This window comes from Grampus griseus (genome assembly GCF_964374135.1).
Source record: "Grampus griseus genome assembly, chromosome: 18".
Taxonomy (NCBI): domain Eukaryota; kingdom Metazoa; phylum Chordata; class Mammalia; order Artiodactyla; family Delphinidae; genus Grampus; species Grampus griseus.
Genome location: NC_139012.1, coordinates 73,631,735 through 73,657,745, shown reverse-complemented (window position 1 = coordinate 73,657,745; position 26,011 = coordinate 73,631,735). Strand labels below are relative to the sequence as shown.

General features: G+C 43.1%; 1 protein-coding gene across 3 annotated transcripts in view; it reads left to right on the top strand.

Annotated features, from left to right (window-relative positions):
• Nucleotides 1-26,011, top strand: part of MTUS2 (microtubule associated scaffold protein 2) — a gene marked incomplete at its 5' end in the record, with an annotated part of 327,280 nt that overhangs the window by 250,128 nt on the left and 51,141 nt on the right. For 2 of the 3 annotated variants that reach the window (XM_082675666.1, XM_082675665.1), the window contains one exon: nucleotides 17,384-17,478. The exons of the other annotated variant lie outside the window; for it this stretch is intronic. In XM_082675666.1, the coding sequence (XP_082531792.1) occupies nucleotides 17,425-17,478 (54 nt within the window). Of the gene's footprint in view, nucleotides 1-17,383; nucleotides 17,479-26,011 lie in introns of those variants that run through there. 3 annotated transcript variants of the gene reach the window in all.

The following is a 26,011-nucleotide window of genomic DNA, read 5'->3' as shown; positions in this document are numbered from 1 at the left end:
GAGAAAAAATAATCTCAGAAAGAAGGTCTGATTTGGAAGAAGAGATGTTATGTCTGGAAATGGATGTGTTATAAGCAGTCAGCACTTAATGAGGAATGAAGGAAGAACCCCAGTAAAACAGTGGGCGGCAATAAAGAAGAAATAAGGATACAGACTGCCTTGGAAGAGCTTATGAATTGATTGAGACCTTAAGAACATCTCCGAGTGGCACAGAAATGATGAAATGATAAAGACCCAAGGTTCTGGAAAAGAGGAGATTGTGTGATGTTATTACTGCGGCATATGTTTAATAAACTGAAAAGACCTAATATCTAATCAGAGAAGATAGTAATCTCTCCTGGAATCTCTGAAATCTGGCCTTTTTTCTTCCATGGACTGAACAGAGAGTCGTAGGATGGCCCTTTGTCAACAATGGCCAGAGTTAATGCTGAAACGTCATCATTAGTTATTCATTCCTACGAGTTAAACAAACCCTCTCCCTAGGATATAGTATGCATAGCAGTTCAGAGGTGCACCTGGTGCTTTAGCAGAGTGGGCCTGGGTATCATTTTTAAAATCTCCTACTTATCTTCTTTCCCTTTGGTTGTTTGTCTTTTGCATGTTGATTTATGATAAATTATATATTAGAGACGTTAGCATTTTATCTATCATAAGCGTTGCAAAAATGTTCTTTGATCTGTAGATTTCTTTTTACTTGGTTATGCTGTCTTTTAACATATATAAGATTGCTTTGCTCTGTAGTCAAGTCTATGACTATTCCCTTTATGTCTTATGGGTTTGATTTCATACTTAGGAAGACCTTCCATCCCCAAGATGGTAAAGATACTCATATATATTTGCCACCAATACCGTGATAGTTTTAATTTCAATGTTTAGATCTTAAATCCATATGAAATTTGCTTTGGTATGTGGTTTGAGGTAGTGGGTTCACCTTTTTGTTTTTCCACGTAAGTAGTCTATTGTCTTAACACCACTGATGGATACTCCGTTACTTCCCATGGATTTGAAATGCCACCTTTATTATATTATGAGTTCCAAAAGGTACATTGTTCTGTTTCTGCCTCCTTTTGTTCCATTGATCAACTTACCTGGGCCAGACCAAACTGTTTTAATTACTGTAGTTTAGTTGATAGAGATAGCGATATCAAGCATTTCCTCATCACTATTTAAAAATAAATTTCATGGCTATTCTCAGGCATTTTTCTCTTTCAGTTGAATTATTAAAACAACTTGTCAATTTTAATAAAAAATGGCTCATTGGGATTTAAATTTTAATTGCCCCGGATTTGGAGATTAATTTGAAAAGAATTGACATCTTTACAATATAGGATCATTTAATCAAGAGCAAAAAATGGTATTACCTCATTTATTCAGGAATTAAGTTGTGTGTGTGTGTGTGTGTGTGTGTGTGTGCATGCGTGTGCACACACGCACATGTGTCTGTGTCGATATCCATACGTTTTCGTATTGGTACTGTACCTTTCTGAATATGAAATGTGTGCATGGGTTTGTTCCTCCTTTCAACTTTCCGCCCACAACCACCTATATAAGAATCACCAGTGATATGCGAGTGCCTTTTGATTATGTCACTGTGCTGGGTACCCAAACCCCAGCACCTTGGCCCCGACAAATTTGACCATCAACAGACAAGAACTCTGCCCAGTGGCATGTTTTGTCCTGGAGAGTGTCTGCTTGAACCAGTCAGAGCCTCTCTCTTAGGGATTTTGTTTTGAGATATAGCAATAGAATCCGCAGGGGTAGTGGAGTCAAGAAGCTGAAAAAGAGAAAGCAGTGAGCAAAAGCCAAGAGGCAGTATGAGTAAGCATAAAGCACGTGATAAAGAAAAGCATTTAGAGGTGATAGTGGGCATCAGCTGCAGTAAAGCAAGTACAAAATATAGGAAAAGCTGAATCATGCGTATGGCAGAGTTGCGAGTGTGGGAAGCAGGGAACACCTGTTACTGAAGGATGAGACGATCACTGGGGCAGCCTCTTGAATCGTCGTATTATCGAGCCACCCAGAGCTGTTTTGTCTCTTGTGTATTCCAGTCTTCTATGAAGTTGGTCTGTGATATTGTTTTTCACTTCTCTGTATTTCTTTCCAATAAATGCCCATAAACTTAAAGCTCAGCTTTGGGAGGGAGGGCAGGGAGTTAGATGCATGTCCTCAAGCTACCATCTTAAATGAAAAACCTATTTCTCCTACTTAGCAGAAAACCTTCTTCGTCATGAAGAATAAGACTAATAAGCACGATCTCCCTCACTTTCTCCCACCCCTGCTCTCCTGCAAACATACCTCTCTATTACTCCTCCCTTGTTTCTCACCAGTCTCAGGATGAGTAGCCCCTTCGTCTGATTCAAGTTCAGTGTCTTCTCCCCCCACCTCTTGACCCCATGCACACAGGCTTGTGCTCTTGATTATAATCCCTGGCCTCTACTCTGGGGGCTTTGCTCGTCAACCACCCTCCCTACTTATTTCTTTAGTTCCTCCTTCCTTCCTGACCCCTCTCACCCTATAAACATGCTCTTCTCCCTAAGGTACAGCTCCTGTCATGCCCCCTCTCTATCTGTGGTCTAATCTTTCTGCTCCTTCACCCATCTTAATCAGCTTCCTGTGGGTGCTGCATTCATGGAGGGCATCCCCAACGATGTCCGAGTTGCCGGTGGTAAAGGGTATTTTTCAATCCCTATCTAGACTCTCTTTGCTGATCATTTTGGTTGTGCCTTAATTCTAGAAACTTCACTTCCTTAGCCTCTGATATCACACTCTTCTGATTTTCCTTGTTTTCTACCACTTCTTACCATTTCTTTTCTCTCTTTCTTTTTAAACTGAGCTCCTCTTTTTTATCCCATCCCTGGATAATCCTGTCCTGGTTACTAGGCTACTACTAAGGGCTGCCCAGACTCTAGCCCTGAGCATCCCAATGTGTACATCCAGCTTCCTGCTTGTTTCCGCCCAGCTGCCAAGAACATCAATTCAGCAGATCTCAAACAGTGTTCCTGGGCTTGCTGTAATACCTTCTCCTACCCTTGTTCACTCTATTTCATTTTGGCACCACCGTCACCTAAACTAGGAAACTGGTAGTCTTCTCTGTTGGTGAATTCCACGTGTCACCTTGACTAGACCATGGGGTGCCCAGGCATTTGTTCAAACGTTATCTTGGTGTATGTGTGAGGATGTTTATGGATGAGATTAACATTTGAAACGGTAGACTGAATACAGCAGATTGCCCTGTCCACTAAGGGTGGGCCACATCCAATCAGTTGATCCAGAACAGACTTTTACTCAGAAAGGCTGAGTAAGAGAGCATTCTTTTGCCTAACTGCCTTCAAGCTGGCACATTGGCTTTTTCGTGCCTTCAGACTCGATCTGAAACATGGGCTATTCCTTGGTCTTGAGTAAGCCCGCTTTCCAACTGGACCTGCACCACTGGCTCAGGCCTTTGAACTCAGATTGGGAGCTACACCATCTGCTCTCCTGGGATCCAGCTTGCAGGCGGCTGACTGTGAGCCTTCTCAGCCTCCATGACTGCATCAACCAATTCCTCAAAATAAATCTCTTCTTATATTTAAAACATACGTATGTATACATATGCATATACACATGTATATACATTATACATAGCATACATTTTCTGTGTAACTGTGCAGATGCATATATATAGGATATGTAATTGGAGATATGTATATCTCTATTGGTTCTTTTTCTCTGGAGAACCTGGACTGATACACCCTCCTTGCCTTATTCTCTCCCGTGTTTTCTCATGAATATGTATACTTACATCTATATACCTTTCTTACATCTGTTTATCTTGTCTCTCCAGGACACTCCATCCACAGTCAGTCCATCTAGTACTTCACCTGTCTCAAGTCTTGATTGCTTGAGAAGGAGCTACCTGAAATAGCAGTCACCATGTCCCTTCCCTGTTAAGAACCTTCCAGCAGCCCTCCAGGGTCACAGGGTCAACAAAATAGAGCCAAGCTCCTTGATTTGCGTGTCTAGGCCATTACCTGTCCCCTGCCTGCCTCCCTGGCTTTATTTCTTTCCACAGAAATCCCATTTTAGCATTGTCCTTGGAGCCACCGGAGGCTTCCCTGGCTTACTTACCCCAGACGGAGACCACCGAACGGATAGATTCAATTCTGTGCTAATGCCTGAGTCAGCCCTGTGTCCTATCAGACTCCCTGAACCACCTCTAGACTTTAAACCTACATCACGGACAGAATGAGGAAGGGGAAGAGGTTGGGTAGAAAAAAGATGTGCTCCATTCTTTTTCCCTTGGGACTTGTCCTCATGACAAATCAGAATGTGTGAAGCAAATAGCTGCCCTGTCACCAAAAGGGAGATGTGCTCAAAGTTGTGCTTGTGGCTAAACTTCTGATAAACGCGAAATCCGGGTTTCCTTCTGCCTTCCTGAAATCTTTCTGCCCAGTCTCCTGGAATCCTTACTTAACTCCAAATAAGAGGTCACTGGAGATTCAGTAATAGCAAGTTTTGTTTTTTAAATGTTACATTGAGTTACTAAGCTTCAAGAAGCTTTTCTTGTTGTTCACCATTGCTATATTGATTGTGGAACTAAATTTTTTATCTTTTTTAAATACTGACCAGTAAATCTTCAATTGTTTTTCATATTTTCAGGAAAATAAAATAATCCAGCTTATAGTCAATGACGGAGGAAAAGTGCCTGGTTTTTTTTCACTGAGGAGTAGTTTAATGTTCTTAGGGGAATTTGTGATTAATTTCATTTGAGTAATCAGCACTTATAATCATGTTAAATAGCTATGGCTTAAGCATTTTGATTTGCTTCATAAATAATCTTATCAGAATCCCGACAGAGTTTTTTCAGCTTTAAATCATATTGACAACCTGTTCTTGACTTTATTATCCAAATATGAGGGTGAGGGCTTTTAATATTTATTTATTTATTTATTTGGTTGGGCCAGGTCTTAGTTGCAGCAAGCAGGCTCCTTAGTTGCGGCTCCAGGGCCCTTAGTTGTGGCTCACTGGCTCCTTAGTTGCAGCCCGCAGGCTCCTTAGTTGTGGCGTGTGAACTCTTAGTTGCAGCATGTATGTGGGATCTAGTTCCCTGACCAGGGATCGAACCCGGGTCACCTGCATTGGGAGCACGGAGTCTTATCCACTGTGCCACCAGGGAAGTCCTGAGGGTAAGGGTTTTTAGAAATTTTATAAGCAGCAAAAATTTTTAAATGAAAGTGTCCAGTTTAATACTGTTTCTTATTTATTGGAACAGAAACCCAAATTACATAGCACAGCCCACCCAAAAAAGTTAGCTTCTGAGGTTCTGTATTTTAATCCTGCAGAGTATAAATGACTTATAAAACCTTTCAGAAAAGACTTGGCATATTTAGTAGTGAGAGAGCAGAATCGTCACCTCTGCAGGTTTGCCATGACACTGGAGAATGTCTTGCTACAAGTGAGGTTCTTACGCATGTGAAGTACTCCAAACATACAGAAAAGTATAAGGAATTATTTAATGACACGTATGTGCTCGTTATCTAAGTTTTGTTTTTTGGTTTTTTTTTTTTGCGGTACGCGGGCCTCTCACTGTTGTGGCCTCTCCCGTTGCGGAGCACAGGCTCCGGACGTGCAGGCTCAGCGGCCATGGCTCACAGGCCCAGCCGCTCCGCGGCATGCGGGATCTTCCCGGACCGGGGCACGAACCCGTGTCCCCTGCATCGGCAGGCGGACTCTCAACCACTGCGCCACCAGGGAAGCCCGTGTTAAGGTGTTTTATCATGTCAAGAAAGCGTCCTTCAATTCCTGTTTTCTTGAGTGCTGTTAACAGGAATGGGTATTGAATTTTTGTCAGAGTCTTCTTTCAGCATCTATGGAGATAATTATATTTTTTCCCTTTGATCTATCAATATTGATTTCCTAATATTGAAATGACCTTAAATTATTGGAATAAATCTCAACTGGTCATGGTGTATTATTTTCTTTATATGCTATTGGATTCTGTTTGCTAATATTTTTTTTTCAGTCCTTTTGTATCAATATTCACGAGTGACGATGATCGGCAAGTTTTTTTCTACTTTCTTTGGAGTCTTCATCAGGTTTAGGTATCAAAATACTCAATTTATTAAAAGAATTAGGAAATTTTCCTTTATTTTTGCATCAGTATTTTGAGCCAGTTTTCTATTTGCTGCTGTAACAGATCACCACAAGCTTAGTGCTTTAAAATAAAACAGATTTGTTATCTAACTGTTGTAAAAGTCAGAAGTCCAGAGTGGGTCCCCCTGAGCTAAGATTGAATGCAGGCTGCATTCATTTCTGGGGGTTCTAAAGGAAAATCCACTTTCTTGCCTGTACCGGCTTCTAGAGGCTGCCTCTAATCCTCAGTTCACGGTCTTCCACCTTCAGAGCCAGCAATGGTTTTTCTCTTATTGCGTTTCTCTGACGTTGACTCTCCTACCTCCCTCTCCCACCTTTAGAAGTGCCTGTGATTACTTTGGGTCTTCTGGATAATGCAGGATAATCTCCCTATTTTAAGGTCAGCTGATCAGCAACCTTAATTCTGCCTGCAACTTTAATTCCTCCTTGCCATGGAGCATAACATAGTCATAAGTTCTGGGGATTCTGACATAGACATCCTTCTGGCGAAGGGAGGCATTATTCTGCCTGCCACAGTCTTCAGTGCTCTAGATCAATTTATAGAACACCGGAACAGTCAGATCTTTGAAGGTTTGATAGAAGACCACGGTGAAAATATCTGGGCCTGTTGTTTTTGTGTGTGTGTGGTAGTGCTTTAATCTGTGGAAATTTGCTCTGTTTAAACTTTTTCTGATGGGCTCAGTTTTGGTTATCTGTATTTCTTTAGAAAATTATCCATTTAATAAAGGATTTCAAATTTATTTGTATAGCGGCCTGTTACAACTTTTAATTCTTGTTTCTGTTTTCTTCTTGTCATTTCTTATTTTGTTTGTACATTCTCTCTTTTTCCTTGCTCAGGTTAGCTAGTGGCTTGCAATTTTGTTAACTTCTTTCAATTAAATCTACTGGTTTCCTATTCTCTACTTCATTAATTTCTGCTTTTGCCTTTACTCTTTCATTCCCAGGGCTTTCTTTTGGATTACTTTGTTGTTGTTTTCAGTTTTTTCAGCTAGGTATATGAGTCATTTATTTGCATCCTTTCATTTTTCACTTATGAAAGCATTTCCAGCTATGAGTTGTCCTCTCATAACTGCTTTAAATGTATCCCATGTGTTAGGGGTTTGGTGGTTTGTTTTTAAAACTTTAAAAAATTTCAATTTGTATTTTCTCTTTCACCCAAGAGTTGTTTAATGGGATTGTTTTTAGTTTTGGGTTTTTTTTTTTGCGGTACGTGGGCCTCTCACCGTTGTGGCCTCTCCCGTTGCGGAGCACAGGCTCCGGACGCGCAGGCTCAGTGGCCATGGCTAATGGGCCCAGCCGCTCTGTGGCATGTCGGATTTCCCGGACTGGGGCACAAACCCATGTCCCCTGCATTGGCAGGCAGACTCTCAACCACTGTGCCACCAGGGAAGCTCTGTTTTTAGTTTTGATTAATGATTTCTCTTTTCATTTCATTGGTTAATAATCTCTACTTTTATTGCGCTGTGATCAGAGTATTGCTTGTAATATTTCTCATTCATGGAACTTACTGATGTTTCTTTATGATCAGTTTTTATGCGTGGTTCAAAGGCTCTTGACAAGGTATATTTGCTTAAATTATCAAAATATAAAGTTCAGTATATATCCAATAGGCCTACCTAATTGATTCTGCTTTGTTTGTTTATCCACTTGATCTGTCTTGAGCTGGGAGTGGTAAATCTGCTTCATAAAGTTGGTTACTTTGTTATTTGGAGCATAGATATTCATAAGTATTTTATTTTCATTGTAAATTTGGCTTTTAGCATTAAAAGGTGCCCTTCTTTGCTGTGTTTAACACTTTTAGGCTTGAATTCCTATTTGTTAGATATCAAGATTGCTGCTTCTGCTTTCTTATTGTTTTCATTTTCCTGGAATACCTTTATCCATCCATTTATATTTTGCCGTGCTGAATCATTTTGTTTTATATATCACATGAATACAGCATATAGTTGGGTCTTACGTTGTGAGCTGAATTGAGAATCTTTTTCTTATAATTGGTGAAATTAGCCCATTACACGCATCGATATGGCTGATACGTTTGGTCTCAATTCTATCATAATGTTTTATAATTACATCTATTATGTTCTGTTGATGTGTTTCTTTTTCTAAAGCTGTATATTCTTTGCCCTTTAAGGTTAAAGAATGGAATTTAGGAACATTTTATTTTTATTTTAGTGGTTACCTTTACACTTACACCTTTTTCAGTGTTCCCAGTCCTGTTTTCTTATCTAACCTTTGACCATCTGGTTTGCCAGTTTTTAATTGTATCCTTTAACTCCTACCTATTGCCTTCACAGCAGCCAAGGAGCTTAACTTAACCTTCTTTATCCTCTTCCTATTTTCTAGTTTTCGTCTTCCTAGTTTTCTTTCTTACTAGTTTTTTAGTTGCATTATTTCTTTTTAGTTGTCACGGCATATAGAATTTGTACATTAGTCTTCCATCCTCGTACTCACGTTTGGTTTTGTCTTAGATCTACAATTCTGTGCATAAATCCTTACGTCAGTCCTTTTGATGAAAATTTCCCAGTCATCTCTCAGTTGAATGACACACAAACTCTAGGCTATTCCTTCAGAAAGACTCATAGGTACAAAATTCCCTACGTCCTTGTGTTTTAAACTTTCTCTATAGCCTTGATACTTGGGAAGCTTGACTTTTTAGAAAGTCCTTGTTTTATATGTTCTTTCATTAAGTTGTTCTTTGTTCGTCTTTAAATACTGCTCCATTGTTGTCTTACTTTGAATATCTAACATTTCTGCCCTTGTAATTAGGTGATCTTTTTGCCTAGAGATCTTGATTTTTTTTCTAATCTCTAAATTCTAACAGACTTAGTAGAAGTTAAACATCTTAGCGCTGTTTAAATCTGGGCTACTTTTCCCAGGTACCCAGTGTGTTTTTTCAAAATGAAGATTCAGTTCTCTGAAAAGCTTTCTTACAGTGTTTTTTTTGACATCTTTATTGGAGTATAATTGCTTTACAGTGGTGTGTTTGTTTCTGCTTTATAACAAAGGGAATCAGCTGTACGTATACATATATCTCCTCCCTCTTGTGTCTCCCTCCCACCCTCCCTATCCCACTCCTCTAGGTGGTCACAAAGCACCGAGCTGATCTCCCTGTGCTATGAGGCTGCTTCCCACTAGCTATCTATTTTACATTTGGTAGTGTATATATGTCCATGCCACTCTCTCATTTTGTCTCAGCTTACCCTTCCCCCTCCCTGTGTCCTCAAGTCCATTCTCTACATCTGCATCTTTATTCCTGTCCTACAGTATGTTTTTTAAGTATCATACCTGTTCCATTATTTTGTTTTTTCTCTTCAGGAGTCTAATAATATGAGTATTAATCCCTCTTTATCTGTTTTTCATTTCCTGTATTTTCTCCATGGCCCTTTTTTAATTCTTTCTTTTTCTCATTTTTATTTTCTTGTTTGCTTTTCTGCCTTTTAAAGTGCCTTTTATTAAATTTTCATTTTAATTTATCTTGCTTTGAGTACTTTGTAATTTAATCTTCATCTTTGAGATCACTGTCATTTTCTTCCATTTCAAAATTCAATCAATAGCAGAGGTGTAAGAGGTGGTCAGATTCTTGGGCTATTTTTCAGGGAGAGCTGACAGGATTTGCTGCTGGACTGTATGTAGGATTAGAGTTCATTATATTATTTTCAAAGAATTGTGGTCACCTTCACTGCAAGTGCAGACTTTTTGCAAACATTGGGTATACTCACTAGTTGTGAGGCACCTACCATTTCCTTCCCTGAAGTGGTCGCATATTTGAGAATCTGGGCATATGATGTAGCATAGAAGCTATGGAGCCGTTGGTTGGAGGCCATGTGGCAAATCTCCAGTGAGCATTGCTGATAACGTTTAGCGACAGACCCACACAGGTAAATGGCCAGGGTCTTCTCATCAGTGGAAAAAGAGAAAGAGGAAAATAGTAGGGCGGTTGGGAGAGTCAGCTTTCTCCCACGCTTAGGCAGTAAAGATAACAACGCGCAGTGGCACCCTTAATGTCTTGTACTTCTTCAGAGCTGCAAATCGAAAGAAAGGTCCAGGCGGATGTCAGAGCGGTTTCTCTGTCTTTGCTTGATGATATCTATGCAGTTGGGCCTGAGGATTAATGTTCTGCAGGGGTCGTAAACACCCCCCACCAAACATTAGAGCAACAGCTGTGTTGTTCCCTATTAGCAGGTCTCTATGTCTTGAAGTTCTTCGACTTTAACTAGGATGAGTCTGCTCAACGTTTAATGTATTTATTCAACGTGTACCGGTACTTACTGTGTGCCTGGTGCCGTGCTGAGTGATAAGGATGCTGTCAGGTCCTTAGAGGCTCTCTCGGAGCTGGTGACCTTATACAGGAAGGCAAACAGGTCAGAGAACTGTTTGATTGCCATGGTGAGAGGTGCTACAAAGGAAGAGTAGAGGTTTCTGGGAAAACCTTCACCTAACTGAGGTGCTGGGGACTAGTCTTAACAAAAGGAAGAAGCCATATGCCGAGTTCAGTGAGTTACACATCATTCCCATTCCTGCAGTGATCCCGTCTGTCCTTGGAGAGGCTGCTGCTTCATCATGGTATAGTAAGAAGGGCTAGGGCACTGGGATAGACACCTAGGTTGGTCACAGACACCATTCCAGTGTCCAAGTCCTTTCACCCTTTCTTTATAATGGCCAGTCAGTCGCACTGCTGATGGATATTCAGCTTGTGGTCCACAGTGACCACCCTTCTTATCTAATGTATGTCAAATAGACAGATGCACTTTGCAGCTTTGCCAACTGTTGCCCATCTCTGTATCTGATTCTATCAGTTATCCAGTCTTGTCCAGCCTCTTTATCCAGCTAGTAAAGGTCATTTTGAATTTCACGGCTCTTACAAGAGTAGACAGCTCTTCTGAATATAATGCAGAAACTTAAGGAGGATACCTCTCCTGCAGTCATCCTAGTCACTGACTTAAAAGGAAAAAAAATAAAGGTACTGTCAAAGACTAACAGATTCAAAACAAAAAAGATTGTCATACCTAAATAGCAGCCTTCCTACTTGGGTATTACAGAAAAGTGACAGCTCTTTTGACAAGTATCTAAGAACAGAATAGTATATATGTCATTTGTTTCTTTTTTTTTAATACTCTTAATATTCTAGATCCTGGTTATTACATGAAAGGTGTTTCAGAGCATCTATTGTCTGTATGCAAATGATTGTAACCATCAATTACTTCCAGTTTCAAAATTTCTGTTTCATATTTTCGCTTTCCAGCCCGTTCCCACCTCATTAAAATCTCTAGATGGCTTGTGTCTGGTAAATGCTGTGCCTATTTTCCTGGCGTCCCCGTTGCTGAAATCCAGTGCAAGAGCTGCAGCCCATATTTTAGATGCATGGAGACAGGAGGGGCATGGACGGCGGAACCACAATAAACAGATGGTTGCCTTGACAGTCTGTAAGAGGCTCTCTCATGATCGTTTTTCATGGTTTTTCTTTTGAAATAAGTAGTGAGACAGACATACAGTTCTGATCTCGTTGACCTCCTGCACATGGCCCATGGCTGACAAACGCACGAAACAACAAAACGCTTCTGCCAGGAAGCCACGATCACTGGGTTCCACTCCTGCGAGGTCCTTCCCGCGTCCCTTGAGGCAGTGGTCACGGAGACCAAGTCCCGAGGCAGACTCCTGGTGCCGTGGGTGTGAACTGAGGGAGGCACAGCAAGGGGGCGGGATATTTTGGGGAAGGCAGATGTAAACAATTATGATTACATGGAGCAGAATGTCATGAGCAAGAGCAAGTACACACAGTGATGTGAAATCAGAGAGAAGGAGAAAATTCACTGCAGTGGAAGGATCAGGCAGAAGAGGTGAAGCGGCACTGAGGGGACAGCGCAGTCGGGTTTGAGCCGAGGGAGCCTTGCGTCTGATGGGTGATTGGGGCTGGGGGATAGGTCAGGAACTCCAAGTTCAAGGAAGACAGAGAAACAAGAATCATAAAACTGACTATTTTAACGTTGACTTATGCCCAAGGTTTCTACTGTGTCAGTTTAAAGTTATTCGTACATTGGTTTGTAAATGTACCTTAAAAAAAAAAAAAAAAACACTACAGTAGAGGCTCTTGCTCCAAATTCTGAAAATGTGGGGCAATTTCATAAGTATGTTTGAATTTCTTTTATATTTTTATATACTCACATCCCTCATCCAGATTATAACACAGACTTACAATTATGTAGGCCTTACAGATAAAAGCACCGTGGTAAAGACACAGCTTCGGAGTCAGATCTGAGTTCAGGACCCCACTCCATCTTTTCCTCGCTTGATGTTTGCATGGCAGGATGTCCGATCTCTGAGCCTCATTTTCCTCATCTGCAAAATGAAGACGATAATAGGGCTGATTTCGCGTTGCTCTTTGAGGGTTACATGAGCTGTTTGCATGCAAGCCCTAAGCACAGTGCCTGGCATCTACTAATGATCAGTTAATGTTCATCATTATTTATTGCTCTAAAACATCACGTGTTTATGAGGTTTTCTCTGAAGAGGTATCCCAGTAGACCTTCTTATAACTTTTCTGAATGTTTGTTCCTACTCCCATGCAAAAAAATATATACCAGGAATAAAACTCATCTCAAGCTTTTTTTAAATATTAGGAACTAAAATGTCCCAGATTTCATCAGGCTGCGAGGTCACAGCTTCCTTTGTGCTAAATTACAATAGTCTAATCCCCCATTCTATATGCCTTCAAGAAGTTCAGCCTTTTCTTCAGATATCTATGCATTTGGGGAACTCTTTAGAAAATTCCTATGCCGGCCCTTGGCTTGGGCATGTTGTATAGGCCAGTTGATCTCCCCCAAATTGAGTTTCATTGAGCACTTTTTCTCATGTAAAGGCCCCAAGAGAAGGAGCTGTTACTGTCTCATTCCATCCTAAGGCCCCATCTTGATTTCTTCATGACATCTTCCAAGGACGTTTTGTCTGAGGGAAGGACTACTTCCTTCAAGGGAAATCTCAGTCCAAACAGGTGGCCCTCAAAAGACAACGAACAACACGGGATTTGTGATGTGTAACTCCCATCCCCAACTAGAAGGAACCAGGGCACCTGGAGGGGAGGGATGGCTGGTCCCAGATCTGTAGCAGGAAACATCCCAGGTGAGCCTAAGATACCGTGTTGTGTCAGAAAGCAAGAAAGGGAGACGAATGAGTTGTGTCAACAGGACACAGGGGCTATTAAGAAGGTGCTCCCATTGGTCAGAGATGAGATAAACTGAGCATCTAAAAAGGGTAATAAATGCAATCGACTAAAACACATTGCGTATATTAACATAAAAACATGAATTTATAATGATGTTTGGAAGAAGTGAGAGAAAGCAAATAACCTCATTGGGTACCATTACAACCCCAAGTCTTTATTCAGAAAATTGGCACTTAAAGGGAAAGGAGTGAGCATTTATCCCATCTTTCCTGTACATCCTGTATTGCTGGGAATTGAAATCGCCCTAGTTGATGAAGAAAACTTCTTTTCTTATATAAAAATTCTAGCCAAGAAATGCAAAAGGATGATAGAGTCAGAACATCATGTTGTAACTCCTAATGAAATAATCGATTCAGGTAATAATCATTAATGAAAGCATTAGATGAGCTGATGATGGGGAACTTTCTAATGGAAGAGATGAAGCCATCACATCTGATTCACTGTAGTGTCACTGACGATGGAACCCCCAGTCATTGTGTGCTTCCCGATGGGTTGCAGGGTCATGTCCACAGTATCACATCCGAGGTATTGTTGCCCAGGTACATTCAACCTCGAATCTCATCCAGCCGCAAGAACTGAATTTTATTTACAGGGTTGTAAGAACAAGGGAAATGACACTACAAGGAAGCAAAGAGGCAAGTCCAGAATGTGGGACATTCTATAAGCCAAACAACCCAGTTTCTGAACAAATCAATGGCGGCAGGGAGATAGGAAGGGGAGGGTGGGCCCTACTGGTTGATAAAAGAGGCCTAGGAGACTTAACACCTAATGTAATATGTGAACCTAGTTTGGGTCAAGAAAACCAACTGTAAAATAATTTTGTTTCAGAGAAGCCAGGGAAATGTTATTACAGACTAAGTGTTAGATGCCAAGGATATATTGTCAGTTTTGTTCGGGGTTTTAACGGCATTGTGATTATGTGAAAATGCTCAGAATTTTCAGCAATGCATACTAAAATATGTAGGGCTTGACTTTAAAATACTTTAACAAAAAAAAAAAAGAAAAGGGACAAGTGAAAATAAAGTTTCAAATCTTGATAATTGCTGAATCTGGGTGATGGACGTATGAAAAAAAGTTTAAATAAAAAAGGGATAGATGTAACATATGCGCCAACATCTTGGTAACTGTTGAAACTGGGTATATGAAGGTCCTTCATATTTATCCCTCTGTTTTTGAGTACATTTGAAGTTTTTTCACTGACAAAATAAAGACGGTGTAACTCTAGGACACTGGTACATTTCTCAAAATCTGGGTTGTTTGCTCTGAGATCTCACCATGTGTGCGATTTGAGCACAGCCAGTCCCGGGCCCCTTGGCGCCCTCTGTGCACAGGAAGAGAAGCTGAATCCATCTTTCTTTGGGCAGCCTCGCCTCTCACCCTCTCTCCTGTGGGCAGCAGCGGGAGCAAGCATGCTCAGACCTTGCACAAGAACAAGCAGTCATTTTCTAGGACGGTGCAATCTAAATCCTAATTTAGAAGGAAAGGGTGTCCTCAGGTGCAGAAAAGCAATTCTGCCTGAAGAAAGCCTTCTGCACGCGGCGCTGGCCAGCTTCTTAGAGCCCCCCTGCCCTGCTGCTCCACCCACAAGAAAGGCTTTGCTCTGTTTTCATTTGATCAGAAACTTACTGTGCAAGGACTGCCTACGCCCAGGGGAATGCACGCCACCACTTCTTTATTTTTATCTATCGTAAAATGCACATGACATAACATTTACCACTTCAGCCACTTAAGTGTACAGTTCAGTACCATTCAGTGCAGTCACATTATGAGGCTCCAGCCTCTAGAGCTCTTTCCATCTTGCAAAACTGAAGCTCTGTCCCCAGTAAGTATCTCCCCATTCCCGCCTTTCCCACAGCCCCTGGCAACCACCGTTCTACTATCTGTGTCTAGGAATTCGAGGACTCTAGGGACCTCATGTAAGTAGGATCATACCGTATTTGTCTTTTTGTGACTGGCTTATCTCACGTAGCGTGAGGTCTTCCAGGTTCATCCGTTGTAGCATGTGACAGGATTTCCTTCCTTTTTAAGGCAGAATAATATTGCGTTGTATGGATGGGTACATTTTGTTTATCCCTTCATCCATCGATGGACACTTGGGTTGCTTCCCAAGTGTCCTGGTTTGTGATCAGTGCTGCTATGAACATGGGTGTACCAAGGCATCGCTTCTTGCAATATCAAGTTTTTCTCCCATGGTGTCAAAAGCCTCCAGCAACAGCTCTCAGCCCAGGTTGAAGCTCAAGGTCCTGTCAGCTCTTCTCTCTCCGAGAGGTCTGCCTGAGCTCACTGCCAGAGAGGGCAAGCCTGTGTGAGAGGGAGGCACCTGTGTACCTCCTGACATCAAAGAGCCCAGGCGGTGGCCACTGCCTTCCCCTGATACACTTTGTCTGAAAACAATAAAAGTAATACATTCTGGCAAGATGGTAAACAGTGGAAATTCACTCCCTCACCCCTATTTTCCATTCCCCAAGGATCAGCTGCTGTTGGATGAACGGTGGGATTTTTTCTAACAGATTTATCGTAGACATATACAAACGCATATGTGTGTACAGTTCTGCTTCATTTTTCATAAAAGTTTCCATACACTGGAAAGGTGCTAGATATCGAGGGTGTTCCCATTTTTATGCTGTTACAAATGATGCTAAACTGAATATGCTTATGCATACACTCTCGTATATATGTGTTACCGTAGGATAGAAGTCGATCTGTTGGGTCAAAGTGTATGTACATTTAAAATTTTGATAGAAACAGCCTAAAGAATTATACCAGTTTACCTGTTAGTGCTAAAGAAAGATTTGAGTTTATTCTTTCAAGTTCGGGACAGACATTCTGGTCTGTTGTTATTTAATCACCAAATACCCTTGACCTCTCTGCAAGCAATCTGAGTCGCCTGTGCTACTTAATTAAAATCGGCTTGGAAAAATCTCAAGTTAGTAAGATTACCTAATTTTTACTATTGTCTGCTTCCAGTCTTAGGTAAATTTAATGGGCAAAAATGTAATTGTATACTTCTGCAGACAGTAAATTTCAGGATTTCTCCCCTGAGATATCAGGAAGTATAAAGTTAATTTCATAAATATTTGCATCTCTCTCAGGATTACACAAACATATTTTTAAATACCACGTTTCTTTTGAAATTAAAAAAAAAAAACCTTCGCTCCCACCCCTGTCCCTTTTTGATTTTGAACTTTTTGAAAAATTACAAATCGTCCAGAAAGATCCAGTCCGCTAAGACTTTTATGCTGATATGCCCACGAGATATAGCTGCCCACACCCCAATTTTAATTACTTAAGCCACTTGAATGGTTTGGTCTGTCAAATAAGACAAGCGATTTCACGACTGTATTTCAAATATAAAGATTTCCTCCAATGGGGCAAAACTGTTCGTGGCACACAAATTTGAAAAGGAGCAATGGGTGGTCCCCTCCGCGCCGCCCCCCTCCGCCCAGGCAACGATGCCCTGAGAGGCGGGTTACATGGAGGAAAGGCCGTGTATTATGCATCACGTTTATAAGCGTCTTTACTTCTCGGGAAAATAGAAAGCCAGTATTTGAGCAGAGCCACGTCTCTCGCAGTCCTCTCCGTGGTCCTCAGCCCAAGCATCCCTGGAAGACCAGCCCTTTTGTGTTTCCTGCGTCCTCTCCAGGCGTGGCTGCGTCGCGCTGGGGCGCGACCGCGCGAGGGGGAGGGCCGGGAGCGGCGCGCCGGCTGTCCCCTCCGGGAGGTGGCATTGGTAAATGCTCGATTGTTACGCGACGATTGATTTGCCTCACTCTGAGGATTCCAGTGGCAAAGTGACCCTCCCTCCAACTGTCCCCTCCCTTCCTGGCTCCCGCCCTGCCTCTCCCCGCAGCGGGAACCCAACGCGGCCGCCCCGCGTTCCTCCTCCTCCTCTCCTTCCTCTGGTTCCCGGATTCCAGAAGTTATTAGGAGAAATAAGGTAGCCGAGGGGACCACATGGAAGTTGTGACAGCTCCCAGCGGCGCGCCCCTCTCGCTGGAGCCATCACCTCGCCTTAGCGATTACCCGCCGACACACTGAATGAAGGAGGTCCCCTTGCCAGCCAGCCTGCCGAGATGGGCCACTGCTGCTGCAAGCCTTATAACTGCCTTCAGTGCCTGGACAAGACGGTACTTTGCCTTCCCTGTCTCTCTCTCCCTCCCCTCCTCCTTCCAAAGGGCAGAGAGAAGGCCAGAGCCAGCGCCTCTGTCCCTGTCCCCGGCATGCGTGTGCACTTGTCTTGTGGGTGAGCATGAGGCCGCCCTGACTGGCTCCCGGTGCCGAATGGGAGCGGTGTTGGCAGAAACACCAGGGTCTCCCATACTCTGCAGTGCCTTACATAATTGCCTTCCTGCAGTCTCAGATGTAACTGTTGCATTCTCCTGAAACAGGAGGGCTCTGCTCCAACATCTTGAAATTCAAACTGCCAAGAAATCCTTGGAATATTCTTACTGCATTTTAATGTACCTGCGAAATCTAAGACGGTCCAGTGGGGAATTTAGATTAGCTAGACGTGTTTCCCTTGGCCAACTGGTAACTTTGAAAGTTTGCCACTCTTTTTGACAAACAGCACCCATCCTTGTAATTTCTGTTCTTAAGGTCAGAGAAGCAAGCACCGGCCCAGTTATTCTCTCTGTACGTGTTTGCCTCACGTAGGGGTGAAGAACATAGAGGTGAAAACTTAAGAAGCTGGAGAGCCTGAGGGTGTGTTCCAGTTTTCACTGGAAGGAAAATTCACAGCCAGGGAATGGAGAACAGAGTGTGAGCAAGCATTGTATGACAATTCCGACACAAAGCCTCTTTGCTTTTGACATTTGCCTGTGAGCTTGCAGAGGGATTAAGATATGCTTTGAATTTCACTATTAGAAATGTGCTGGCATTCCTAGTAGTGATATAAAATAAAATATATCACCCTTGTCTCTGTGGTATATTTTATTATCACACACATCTGGATTTCTCCAAATGCATGAAATGGAGTTTAACGAGAGGTTGAAGTTGCCTCCTTTCTACTCATGGGCGTCAGCTGTATGGCTTGAGGTATAGTATGTGACCAGGTGAAGGGAAGTGAATGGCTTAATATAAAACACATTACGAGGAGGTCACTTGGGAACATCTTAGTTATCAGTTGTGTTTATGAACCTTGACCTAAAGGAGGGTTACGTACCACCTAGGAAAGTTAAACTGATGCCTTACAAGTCCCCTGGTCCTTCTCTTCCGGTAGAAGTAACTATCTCAGTGGGATTGGCTTTTGCTACCATGACTAAGAACTGAGATATTTATGTATACATTTATGTGCTTTTGACAAGTAGAAATATGCAACATTTGCACTCAGTTATCTGCAGATCCAACGTGGAAGTGATTAAGCCTTTTTTCAAGAGAAATGGTCACCAAAAGGTGTTGAAGGAAGCCTTGTAACAGTAATTATTATAAAAGGGAAGGATTTGCTACAAGTACAACAATATTATAATGTTCATATTTCTAAGCTCTGGTACAAAAGTTTTCGAAATAGTAGCCGATTAAAGGTCTTTTTAGAGAAAATATATTTTGAAGTGAATCCATCCTCCTCTTTTGTTTCAAATCAAGTTGTTGAAAACTATTATCCCTGTGTCAATCTTTAAATTGGAGATTTTAGGAAGATAATTAAATGTTATTTCATCGCAGTGTGATGTTTAAGTGACTTGCAAATGTTTTAGCTTTGAAACTTCAAACTTAAGGCAAATTATTCTTTCCTGATGCAAACTTAAAAGCTTACACAGCATTTATAAACTTTCTCGTTAAGTTTACACCCTCATTTCTTGATGTTTCTTTGCTATATTTTAGAATGGTATTCCCATTGGTGGTTTTATAGATGTATGTTCATAGGTGCTCATTTTAGGAATTAAGGGCTTTCCTTTTTTCATTAAAAAATTTGTTGTTTTATTTAGTTACCCACCTTTCAGCGTAACTTCGCAGGCAGTATGCCAAAATCATTTGTTTATTCAATAGTTACCTATTGGGCCAGGCATGGTCTACTAGGACTATTATGGGATTCCATTCCAAACTCTGGAAATCAGTTTACTCTTTAAGTCCCACAATAAAATCCTTCAGTTTGCTGATCAGCTCTGACAATCCCAGCATCAACCTGGTTTGAAAGAGACCTGATATAATGGTCGATAAAGTTGTTTCTGATTACTTTAGCCCATTTTAATAAACCATAAAAAAAGAAAAGAAACATTCCCTTCGAACTCTGTATAGATACAAAATAGAAAACTTTATTTTGTGAAGTAAAAATGTCTTTAACAGTTTGATCGTAGTGCGGCTAAAGATGTTTTGAAAAGAGTGGGGAGACAATTGTAGATAAGTCATCAGTTCAGAGATTCGCCAAGAAATGTTAGTCTTTTTTTTTTTGCGGTACGCAGGCCTCTCACTGCCGCGGCCTCTCCCGTCGCAGAGCACAGGCTCCGGACGCGCAGGCTCAGCGGCCATGGCTCACGGGCCCAGCAGCTCCGCGGCACGTGGGGTCTTCCCGGACCAGGGCATGAACCCATGTCCTCTGCATCGGCAGGTGGACTCTCAACCACTGCACCACCAGGGAAGCCCCAAGAAATGTTAGTCTTAAGATGCTTCTTTAACATGAATTTATTGGGGGGGGGGGCGGAAAGTAAGGAATCTTACCTAGAGTATAAAATGCATAAAAAGTTGTTAAGTGAACAAATAGTTTTTAAAAGCTGATCACGCCTAGGCATTTTAACGTTGAAAACACCTGTAAAAACATCGACGGTATTTCTTACTCGTTTGCTCTATGCCCAGTTATTATGGGGACTAGCAAAGAATTCTTAAAAGGCACAGCCTGTCCTATGGAGTTTACCAGTTATTTGTTTGGTTGTATTTCCACTTTTCCAGAGAAATTGCAAGTGAGGTAGGCAACAGTAACACATACAGGGCAATTCAAGCATTAGTACAAGACTGGAGTATCATTAAGTGAAAGTCATGTGGTACTGATCCTGCCTGTTTCTGGCATCCAGTGAAAGGAGAAGTCAGTGCTGGAATCAAAGGCGAGGTTTCTTGGAAGGAGTGGATCCTGACTTGCACGTTGAGGAATGGGGTAGAGTTTTGAGAAGGACTGTACCTCTAAGCAAAGAGTGCAGGGGTGAAGATGTTTTAGCCCACTTTGGTGAAAGATGAGAGTCAACATGGGGACACAGAAGCACATAAGGAGTGTGGGGAAATGTTTTCTAGGCTGAAAACCAGACCCAGTTTTTTTAACTTGAGTTAAGAAGTAGGGATCCATCTTGGGATTTGAGGGGCGGTCTGTAGAAAGACTCGTTCTCTACAGTTATTTGGAAGGGACAAGTATGACCCAGGAAGGCCCCTGGGACACCCAGATGGATCCCCAAGAGTCCATTCACCAGCGGACTCAGTGTGGTCCAGGCCCAAGCCAGCAGCTCTGCACATGCAGACACTTCCCAGAGTTGGTCACTCTTAGGAACGTTGAGGTACTAAGAGAAATCGAGTAGATGTACAATTAGAACGCCAACTTGTTTTTTAACAATGAGTAATACACCTGACAAGCAAGCGAATGATTACAAGCCCGATAAACATGGGGTTTCTTTTTAGAGTCAAAGTCTAGCCTCATAAGAAGCTTTGATGAGGATGGAATGTTATTTAGGCATCCAGTGACCTCATGTCCCATCCCCACTTCAGCCTGAAATCACGTGGGAGGCTGTGCGATTGTTACTCACCCTGGTGACTGCCTCTTCCAGTCTCCCTTTGCTTTGCTTCCATTTGTATGACCCGCTCTTGTCTTACTGCTTTAGGTCCGGTCCTTTCCCTTTAGGGGTTACTTTGCATGTCTCTACCCTAACCTTTTCTGTGTTGCTTATCATCTCAGAGGCTAATCTTACTTACCTTTTCTCTAAATTCTTGGTAGGGGTGTGAGTTGGGGGAAGGCACCTCACTGCTTCTCCCAGGTATGCACGGGTGATGGGACAGTAATAAATTTGGGAAGGTCACTCAAAGACGATAGAATCCAGAAAGGTCAAGAGACTTCTTCAGTGAGACATAAGTGGATTAAAAATCATGGTTCTGGCTAATTTTCCTTTCTTTTGCTTGCTCTGGGATCCAGAATTTTCCAGCCTTACTTCTTTCGATTCACATTTCTTCTCCTTGGGCCCCACAAGTCTCTGTCCTTCCTAAATGTTCCTAGGTTATCCAGGTTTGTTCTGATGCCCCCCTATTAACTACCGCCTCTAGGTAAGCTAGATGTTTTGCGGTCGTCAACACCCAAGCATGCACAAAGGCAAAGGCTGGAATGATGCATCTTAAAATTTAGTCTGGTTTCTTTTGAAACCAGTTATGGCTTTGCTCATTTTCCACGCGACTAGACACTGACACGTATTTAAGAATATTAAATGTGAATGATGCTTTCCCTTTGACCAGTCTATATTAGATTTCATTTCCGAGTAGAAAAGCAGACATAAAATACAGTGGGCTGTGTTAATTATATGTGAAAGAAATAATACTTATTGATTAAGTCAAAGCATGGCATCAATGCTGCCTTAAAGCCATAATAACTGAAATGAATAAAAGGTCAGTTCACCTCCCAAAGGAATTTTCCACAGAGCTGTATTATGAATCTGGCCAATCTTCACAATAATACTAATATTGAAAATGAATGCAGTATTCACAAAGGGTGAAAAGAGAGCAACACTGAAGACTTAGGTGTTCTGTTGATGTCACCTGGTGGCTGGTTCATTTTGAAATACAAAAGAAAATGTTTCCCTATTAAGACAAGTTCTGCCGTGTAGAATTAAACCCTCAGCTGTGAACTCATGAGTGAGAAGCAATATTGTTTCTGGGAAGAATGAAAAAAATCCCTTAACCTCTTTGTCATTTCATGTGTAGGTATATGACTTAGGATTTCAACAGTTCATAATAAAAAGGATCTGGATGTTTCCTCAAATACCAGAATTCTGTAGATATTTTAATTTTTCACTCCCCGTTAGGGTTCTTTTGTTTAGCCTGGGAAAAAGTGGCCCAGCTCACATGATTGAATTTTCCTGATCTGCACCGATTTCAGGGCAGGCTAAAAAGATAGGAAAGATTAGTTGGGAGACTTTAAGCTTACATATATATATATTTTTTTTAATGTACATACATATGTCTCTCTTTAAAAATATATATCAGGGCTTCCCTGGTGGCGCAGTGGTTGAGAGTCCGCCTGCAGATGCAGGGGATATGGGTTCGTGCCCTGGTCTGGGAAGATCCCACATGCCGCGGAGCGGCTGGGTCCCTGAACCATGGCCAGGCTCCACAACGGGAGAGGCCACAACAGTGAGAGGCCCCGTGTACTGCAAAAAAAAAAAAAAAAAAATCAGATGGGGAAGAGGGAGCTGATAAAAACACTCAGAACTACAGTGAATTTTATGAAGTTGTCATCAGTACGCTTTTAGCTGATCAAGCATTCTTTCAGGGACAGTCAGAGACCAGAAGCAGACACTTGGCAAGAAAAGGCAAAGGGCCCCTCTGATGGGGGTGACAGAGGTTCCCAGAAATAGCCCCAGGTGCTGTCTTGTGTCGATGGCCCTTCTGGCCTTTGCCTGGGCTGCTCCCTTCCTGGGCCCCCTGCTTACGCATCCTCCGGTCTCAGGAAATCTCCAAGCCAGCCCTGCCTGGTTGAGTTGTATCACATTGTTTTGTAATTGCTTATTTATTTACTGACTCTCTGGGAGACTCTTAAGCGTCTTGAAGGCAGAAGTATCCTGCCTGGCCTGTCTGCCTGCCACATAGTAGACACTAAGTAAGTATGTGTAGTGTTGGATACATTCCTGTTTCTGGATCATTTGGGGTGAAAGCACCTCAGATTCACGCAGCGTTTTATGTGTTGATTATCATTCAAAACAGATCTGTTCAATTTTAATCAAAACCAGACTGTCCTGTCGATTTCTAATTGGGGGAGGGGCTTAGGTGGCTGATGCCTAGGTAGGGTCACGTGGATGATGATAACACAGATGGGCGTTTTCCCTTCCGCCACCACCAGTCACACAGGCAGCAGCAGCCCCAGAACAGACAGCCCCCCGTTGACCAAGCATGTTAGGATGACAGAGTGTGGCAGGCTTGCTTGGGGCTTGGCCACACATCCAGTTGCTCGAAGTTAATGGGCTGATGAGCGGGTTGTACCCTTTGCCAGGCTTCTGTAGCTAGGAAAGATCAAAGGCAGCGTTTCTTCAGAGTTTGCAGCGCCATGTCTAAGAAGAAATGTGGGCTTCACTGTAGCAGACCTGGTAGGACAAGAGGTGGAGGGGAGACTCGGATGTTCCGTGGGGAGAGCACATCTGGGATTCCGTCTGTGAGCGCAGCGGACCACACCAGAGACACTAGAGGACTCGGACTGCAAAGGAGAGGTGCGTGACAACATAAAAGAGGCGGCTAAGAAACACAGCTGCTGGTGAGGGGCCGAGATGAATGTTCTCCAAGTGTCCGTTTCTAGTTAAGCCCGTCCTGGAGTAAACAGTAATTTTAGAGAAACGGGCGTCTTCGACTTGACAGTTTCTGGACTGTATCACTAGGGGAGTTGGGATGCCTAATGCTGAGTTCTATTTTTAGCCCATCGGACTGAACGCAGGGGCTCGTGTGCTTGGCACCAGCGAGGAATTTTCCACTCATTCCCCATGTAGGGAAGCACTGATCTGACACTGAGGCCTCGAGGAGGCCCTGCTTGTATTTCAGCCCTCCCACTGCATCATGACTCCGGACCTGGCTTGGGGTGGGGGAGGGGGGATGGTGCATGAGAGCCCTCGGAAGGGAGCCTTTGGGGCAGCCCCACTCCAGACATTGAGCAGAACCTCAGGGCCCGGCAGGAAGGCTGCTGGGCTCCGTTGAGCCACAGTGGCTGGAAAGGTGACTCTCTGAGGCAGGGAGTGGAGAGTGGCAATTCCCTTTAGGTCCCTTTCTTGCCTAAGGAGCAGTGTCCCTGAAGTCTCAGTTGTTGACTCATTCCGTTGCAGGGCAGCATCGCATCATTCTGCTTTGGTTTGCAGGAAACAAAACGTAACGTAATTGATGCAGAGAATTCACAGATTAGAAGAGTTGATATCATTTCAAAATCAAGCACTTAAGGAAGGAGGGCTGCAGCCAGACTGCTCCGGCTGGCCTCCGTGAGCAGAGCCGTGCCAGCGCCTGCAGGAGGAGCACGTTGGGAGGCCATCGGGAAGGGCTTGAGAAAGCTGACTGAGGAAAAGCGAAGTAGCTGCCCTCTCCGATGTTACCGCCACACAGAGGCTAGAATGGAAATGAAGTGCAACTGACAAATCCACACCAAGGACACACACAGCGAGGGCCTGGGGCGGGTGGGGTGTGAATGCAGCCAGGCAACACTTCCATGGAGCAGTCATCAGGGTGGCGCTGCCTCTCCTCCAGTTAGACGGGGAAAGCTTCGTGGTAATGAGAGCTCGGATCCAAGCTGAGGATGGGTGCAATTGGGATCTCGGTGTTGGGTCTAGGTAAGCACGGGACAGAGGGGAGCTTCTCCTTGTGTTAGTGTTTGATAAAGAGTGTGGAGCCTGGGTGAAAACTCCTGCTTGGCCACTTCCTGGCTGGTTGTGCAGGTTACTTGGCCAGTTACCTAACCACAGAACCCCAGTCCCGTCCTCCAGAATGGGAAATAAAACCCAGGACCTGCTTGACAGTATTTGGGGGAGTAAGTGAGCAAAAGGGCTTACCCAGCACTGTGCCTTGGCATCTAGGAAGTGTTTGGTCAAGGTTGGTGTTAATACTGACGTAGTGATCAGCAAACCTTACCCAAGCTCGTTTTCCGTGACATTTTAGCCACCAGGTTTGTTGCTTGTCTTTGTCTATTTGATGACTCTGAGATCAGTTGGTTTTGTCATCTGTGCCTGCAGAAGGTTGGGGGTGAGGGGGGCCTGGGTCTTCATGGATCGTCTTCCTCTCTGCCTCTCAAAAGGGAGAAGGTGCAGGGTCTCTCACCTCCCTGGTTTCCCTCCTATTTCCCCTGCATCTCTTCTCCCTTCCCATCCTCTTCCCTTTCCTCTCTTGCGTCTTCTCTTTCATTCTCTCACTTAACGTTTCTCCTAAAGCAAAGATGGGTGGGCAGGCCTGGCCACAGATACCAGCGGTGGCTTTTCATCTAAGTGACTCGAGTCTGAAGATCTTCATGAGCATCATTACCATCTCCAGCTGAGGCCTGTCCTCCTCGCTGGACCTTCAAGCCACTCCGTCCCCAAATGCCTGATTCTTCCGTGGCTGGAAAGCGGGGTGTGATGGGTTGTGACGCAGGATCCCTCTGCACGGGTAACATCCACCCAGGGCTTCGTCCCAGGGCTTCTGCAGGCGCTGAGGGAAACGTTGGCTTTGGGTGAAAGATTAGAGTCAGTTTGTTGTTTTTTGTTACATTCTAGTCGATCCCTGCCTAACCTCGTCTAAGTCTTTGCAACTCTCAGCGGCCCAAGAGTGAATCCTTGGTGATGCTATTTCTGGACCAGTGAGGACAATATTTCAATTCTCTGGCTGTGCTTTGGAAATTGAGGATAGGAGCGTTCAGAATTATTCTTTTATTTATTTATTTATTTTTAATTTTATTTATTTATTTATGGCTGTGTTGGGTCTTCGTTTCTGTGCGAGGGCTTTCTCTAGTTGTGGCAAGCGGGGGCCACTCTTCATCGCGGT